The sequence below is a fragment of the Montipora capricornis genome, chromosome 9 (assembly GCF_036669925.1).
Source record: "Montipora capricornis isolate CH-2021 chromosome 9, ASM3666992v2, whole genome shotgun sequence".
Classification (NCBI taxonomy): domain Eukaryota; kingdom Metazoa; phylum Cnidaria; class Anthozoa; order Scleractinia; family Acroporidae; genus Montipora; species Montipora capricornis.
In genome coordinates this window covers 5,013,320-5,020,135 of record NC_090891.1, presented here as the reverse complement: position 1 = coordinate 5,020,135, position 6,816 = coordinate 5,013,320, and the positions used below count along the sequence as shown (strand labels likewise).

Sequence of the window (6,816 nt, the reverse complement as noted above, 5' to 3'; positions counted from 1 at the left end):
CCAAAACCAAGCTTTCAGATGGGTTACCATATTTTATCATATGGCCCGTACGGCCCCGCGCGCGCTTTCACTGCAGAACTATTGGGAAAATGCCCGTATGAGGGCCGTACGCATTAGCGCGAGCAGGGCCGGAAAAAGCCGCACGGCCCCACTAGGAACACAAACTGCTCAGCGCGATGCAATTTTAGAGGATTTCGTCGCTTTTCAATATCCAAGTTATTTACAGCCAGAAAATTAAATGCAAACAACATATTAGATAAATTTTCTGTGCAAATTTTTGTTACTTGCTTTGCCCAAACATCATATTCTGAGTGTTCACGAATAGTGTAAAAGGCCCATATGATAAAATGCTTATTGACTGAGTTTAGGTCGGACCGGACGGCGGTCATGGCGCACGGACCTCGCTGCGCTCGGTCCGTACACCATGATCCCTTGCCAAATATTTCCCCGTCTGGCCCTCCCACTTAGTCAATAAGTACATATTCTTAACTATGGTGCTCCGCGCGCGGGAGCTCGCTATGAAAGATATTGTGCATCAAATGGAAATTCGGAAAAATTCGAACTCCAGATGGGATTTGAACCCACGACTTTGCGGGATTTAATCGGACGCTTTAAGCACTCAGCTACTGGAGACTCTGTGGTGAATAAGGGTGAAATGTGGGTATACATGTTGCTGTTAAAATCCGTTCTCATGTTGAATCCGCTTTTACCTCGTTTAAATTGGTAATCCTCATTTTACCTAGGTTGAATATGCACTCCACTGACCAAGTTTAAAGCAGCTATCAAACCTCCAAAAAGGTCTGAAAACACCTATACCTTCCAACAAGCTCAGTCTCACACGCATCTGAACACATTTTCTTAATGTTTCGTACCATAATTTTTTCTCAACGCGCGAGTGGGCGGAATTCTGCGAATCCTGCAACCTGATTGGCTCTGGGCGCGGGTGGAATTTTTCTATCTTGCCAGCCAACCCGGGCGGAATCTTAGTTCTGGTTGCAAGAGCTTGTGTGATGACTTTAAGTTTCCATTTTTGACACCGAATCCGTTCACAAACAGAACTAGGTGTTTCAAAACAGATTTTTATTAGACAAGAGGCGTGGAAATAGAATTCAAATAAGTCGCTTACTGCATTCGCTATCAAGCGTAGTGAGAGTCAACAATTAATAATGTGATTTCAGAGAGGGAGAGAGAGAGGGAGAGAGAGGAAAAAATAAATAAGTTATTTAGCAGCTAGGGCTCGGTTTGTATAGCGAAAAAATGTGACCTCGGTCCCGCGGTTTTCGCTATACGGACCTCTCAGCTGACAAATAACATATATTCATACACTTATCCATTCGGTCTCAACAATACAACATAGTAAGGGAACAAAAAACTGTACTATGCACTTACCGGTACTCGAACTCGGACCCTCCAGATCTAGAATCCTTAGTCTTTACCACTACCACATGCAGTTCTTTTCTTTTTTTACTTTTGTATAATAAGTCAATTGATATCCATGTATCCATTTCTATAATAACCAAAACTAATCCTAGCCTGACCCTAATTTTCCTCTTGGCGTAATTTAGGCTCTTGAAAAAGTTCTTCGATTCATCTAAGTGCGAGAGAACGGATTTTACCGGCAACATGCATCCATACTTACTAATTGACCGCTCCCCATATTTTCGGCGCCAACGACATATAACCGAGAACAGAACAAAAAATTAAGAATCCCAAGTAGTTGGCTGTTCACAAGTGCAGCAGAGAAGCTGAGCCAGGGCCACCAGGATTAAATTCAACCGGTGGTCAGGGTGGGTTTTGAACACGGGATCTCTAGATCTCCGGCACAGGTAAGCACCCGAACAACTGGACAAAGCTCAAATGTTTTCTTGATTGCATCGTTACGGGTTCTGCAATCAATTATTCAGCACCCCATAAACCATTAATCATGGAGCCATTTTCCTCGACAGGAGTATCCGGATTTTACGGACCAACGAAGGATCAATTTCTAGTCATTTTTTTCTTATTTTGTCTGTTCATCCTATTTACATCTTCCTGTGAAAGATGGAATAGTTAATTTAGTCGTAATCATGTGAAAAATTGCACGGAGAAATTTGCAATGAATGCTAGCTTAGGTGTACCGAGCAATGATCAAATACAGGTTTAAGGGGAATAAAAACGTAAAACGGCATTATCAGCATTTTGAGGCCAACATTGTCCGCTCTGGGTAAAGTAAATATTAAAATGGTCGACCAAGACTGAATTTCTGAATTTGGTCCATTGTACAGTGCTTGTGCTGAAGCCTTTGAATTTTATGCAAGGCGGTCGACTTATTTGGATTTGTTGCAAACTGAACATCATGGGAAGAGAATGGTGTGGATTTCAATGCTCTATTGCTTACATCGCTTTTAAGTTGAATTCGAAGAGTGCTTATGCAAAAAATGACTTTCATTCTGTGCTTAATCGTCCAACTAACCACCGTGACTATATTGCCTTTCAAGTGATGTGCCCCGTTTACATAACGTCAAGAAAAGTTGGAGCTCGATTCGAGCTAATGTATGAGATGGAAGACCAGAAAGATGAAATCTTCCAGTTGTTAACTACGCCGATCAAGACTTAATCTGCTTAAAAAAAGAAAGTTGGTCAGGTAGTCATTTCAAAATGCAGATTTTCTGCATTTTGAAACGCGTTTGCTGCCATTAAAGAAAATTAAAAGTAGTGTTTTAAATATATACCCAACATTGAGCATTTCACAGAATACGCCCTTTTAGAACAAGAACTAATAGACTAAAGGACTTTGTGACTGTAAAATATTTATAAGTTATTTCTAATCTCCCTGCAATTCAGAGCTTGCTCTGCGAGAGCGTTAACTTGTAAACATTTACATTACATTTTCACAAGATAATTCATGAATTAATGAAGAAGACATTTGTCCTCACTCGAAAAATGGCTTGTCCGCATTCAAATTGCCATCGTTGTGATTTCTTATTTCCTCTGTTATCGCAGAACAGAGAATAAAGCTTTAATGTAAATTAATGCTGCTCATAATAATAATAATAATAATAACTCTGAAATCCGTGTTATACAAATCCGTATGACTGCTTCTTGTGCCCTTCCCGCTTGTCTCTGCACTGAAAAAAACAACTTGGGAACTCATTCGTTACAGTGCACGTGTATTCTCCTCTTGAATCAGGAGATACACGTTTTGTTGTGGAGAAAGACAAGGTTGAAAAAATAAAAGGGAATTTAATTGCCCTACATCATCGGAAGTAATGCCATAGCAAAGGCGCCTGAGCTCACTATAATGATCTACGAAACCATCAAGTAGGCGTTAAGTTGAAATCACATCGGAAGAGAGCGATGAATGCGACATTTAAAAAAAGGCCGCATTGTAAAATGGAAATGCCATGGGTAGGCTTGCAACTGATTCTTCGAAAATATCATTATTTCTCTCTTTTGGTAAAGCATCACTGAAAAGAAGCCTTTGACTGAAAAGATGATGAATACATTTGGCAAGTGGAGCACAATATTCGTTGTCACTGAGATTCCGGTCTGCCTTTTGGGCATCTTCTTCAATTCCATTGTTGTTTTGACAATTTTCAAAAACAGATATCGCCTATCAGCACCAAGCTATCTTATTCTCAGCATCGCTGTCAGTGATTTTCTCTCTTGTTCCGTTGCCGTTCCAATCTCTATTTCAAGGCACTTTCAAAAGAAGTGGCCTTTTGGAAGAGCTGGCTGCCAGGTACATGCATTCATGATATTTTCACTTGCTCTCGTATCTCTGTCACACTTGGCCGAAATTTCTGCGGGGAAATATTTGACTATAACCAGATCTTTATCCAAACAGTCCTACCTGAGTAGCAAAGGAGTTTTTATCGTTATCGCTACCTCTTGGGTATTTTCATTCATTTTAAGTGCTATCCCTCTTGTTGTGTGGTCACGTATTTATGGCTTGGAAGGCATCGGCGAAATGTGTTCAGATGACCAAGAAATCCCTCTCCCGGATGATAAGGCATATTTTGGAATAGTGTTTTTCTCCTCTTATTTATTAGTGCTTTTGGTAATCATGTTTTCGTACTTCAAGATCCACCAAATCTCCAAGCATATCGTATATAACACATGGCAGATGCGCTTGAATCGTTTATCAGCGGTAACAACGTCTCAAGCCCTTTTAAAAAGACATCGCAAGTCTGCAATGTACTTTTTGACTGTCATAGCCGCTTTCATGCTATCATGGTCTCCTTATGCTGTAGTGTCATTTCTTGTTGTCCTTAACGTCAAACTTAATCCTATTGCTACAAGTGCGTGTAGCGTTTTTGCGAAAACGTCATTTTTTTTCAACCCAATTTTGTATGCCATTGTTTCTCGTAAGTTTCGAAGGCGCATGGTCGTGGTTGTTCCTATAGCCAGACGTCATCGCAGGGCTAGACCAGCTTTCATCACGAGTGGAGGACCATTGGTCCTTTGAATTAAAGGTACTTTTCATCGCAAGAGCTACGTTTGAATACATTTGAAACTAACGAGACGACAACACTAAAAAAATACGTCAAAAAATGTCCTTTTATGGAGATTTACATAGTTTTAGCTTAGTGTTCCTCTGTTATAATACAAGGACTACAGAAACTCAATCATACCGTCATCCTCCTTGAATAAAACTGAATCAACGATGAAATTTTTCACATTCGTTTTCAGGAACCCAATGTGCAATCCTTTTGGAATAAAATGTTAAGTCAACTTCATTTATATAAAGAAAATCTGAAAAGAGAATCTCCGCGAAAATATTAATTTTCTTGGATTTTCTGATTTCTTTCTCATGTTATTTCATCATATCAGTAGTTTTTTTTTTGTTTGTTTGTTTGTTTCTCTGCCTTAGGCCCTGTTTACAAGCAGGTAGGGTAACCCTACCGCTAGGGTTACCCTAGCAGGAGGGTCAAACATAGCCCGGGTTTACAAGCAAAATTTCACAGGTAGGGTTACCCTAGCACTAGGGTTACCCTACCTGCTTGTAAACAGGCCCTTAAATGCTTTACTTGCTTGTTCTCGTGTAGTTACTTTGTAAAGTAGATATTAATAAAGTAGTTTCTTGTTGTTGTTGTTGTTGTTGCTTCATATGATGTAAATTTTGTGTGCGTGTTTTCCGACCCAAGCATTGTACTATACTTCATGTAATCTGGCTTCCTAGCTCTTTAACTCCATATAGTTACTTCAGTAGGGAACCAATGATCATTTTTCTCTTTTTATTTTTAATATCTGTAAATTTCTTTTCTTAAATAACTAAAGGTAAATAAAGGTGTCTGACTGTCTGAGTTAGGAGTCGCAGTCGGGAAGCTGACCACTCGGCTCACAAGGAGTTCTCCTGTAACTTTTCCATACTGCTATTTTCATTAGTCTTCCTGTGACCTGCAGCTGAGCCTCAAAAGCGCTTCAGGCTTAAAGAAGTGTAAAAGAAACTCGTAGTGAAAAACGAATGATCTCATTTTAATTCTAAGTGTGGGTCAATCTATAAAAAGAAGCTGGTTTCTGGTATAAAATTTATGCTACGTAATAACACTTTACGTGTTTTTGTGATGTAAAGAAAAACCACTCACAAGAGTTCTAATCAATACACACTAAAAGATAAAGGTACAATTGTGTGTTACAGTGGATTTCACAAAACGTTTGACAGGCGGTTTGCGAAGTTCGCTTCGAACTTGGGAATTTCATTACGTAACTGTCAATTTAAACTTTGAAACGAAATTAGGAATTTCGCGCCGAACTTCGTGGGAATGTGGCGAAGTAATTTCACCATTGCTCTCAGTTGCTGTTTTGAAATGAGTGCCTTCACCGTGCAAGGAAGGCAATTCCATATTAAATCCGGCAGTAAATTATTGAAAGCTGGTTAGAATGGAAAGGGGCCATCTTAAATAGGACAGGAACTGAGACTTCCGAAACAAACCATTTTCCAAAATTGTTGATGTTTTCGTTCGCAGAGGGAATATCGAATTAAGGCAACAAAGGTGGAAATAGCACTGGGTCAGCGCGTGATGAATGATAAATATTTATATGGAGTTTTGTAAAATTAACAATCCCAGCATTTACAGCAGTGAAATCCAAAACAAACTGGTAGAGAATAACGTTTCAGTCCCGTTTCAGTGTTTGCCCGAAAATGTCCCGTCGCGTGCATCGATCAACCGCAGCTTAACGCAAGATCTTGGTTTATATCCTTTCAAGAAATTCAGCGTTATTCCATAGGAATCACCGACTCTTGTCGTTGAAAATGAAAATAGACTTATCCACGCACTTTTGTGATGAGTGTTTAGTATTCATTCCCACAAAGTTCGGCGCGAAGTTCCCAAGTTCGTTTCAAAGTTTGCTATTTGAATGACAGTTTAATACGTAACAAGGGCGTAGCCAGGGGGGGGGGGGGGGTGGTCCTGGGGTGCCCGTGACATCCCCTTTGTAAGCCGTTTTTTACTCAAACCTACAATATTCAGGTTGCGAAAACGCGAGTACCCTCCGTTTGACAGAGTGTGACCCCCCCTTTGAAAAATCCTGGCTACGCCCATGCGTAATGAAATTCCCAAGTTCGAAGCGAACTTCGCAAACCGCCTATCAAAAGTTTTGTGGAATCCACTGTAATTTACTCAGGAGATATTTCGTATCCAAGGAAGAAGTTTGTAGATCTCTATGTATTTCTGGTGTATTTTTGAAACTTGAGCAATACTAGTCATAGCAAATACCATTCAAATTAACATGCATAGTTCAGTCGTCTTTTCGACGAATTTTACGAAATGCCTGTCTACCTATGAATTTGAATTCTATCTTCGTTGAATGTCGCTTGGTATAATTAGTTTTCGT

The 6,816-nt window shown here is 39.8% G+C and overlaps 1 protein-coding gene across 1 annotated transcript; it reads left to right on the top strand.

Moving 5' to 3' along the window:
* The first annotated feature begins 2,820 nt into the window (after positions 1-2,820).
* Positions 2,821-6,356, top strand: LOC138015589 (melanopsin-A-like). The gene has a single exon (XM_068862670.1). It carries the CDS (start codon positions 3,473-3,475, stop codon positions 4,445-4,447), a length of 975 nt encoding a protein of 324 aa, XP_068718771.1. The 5' UTR covers positions 2,821-3,472; the 3' UTR covers positions 4,448-6,356.
* The last annotated feature ends 460 nt before the right edge of the window (positions 6,357-6,816 follow it).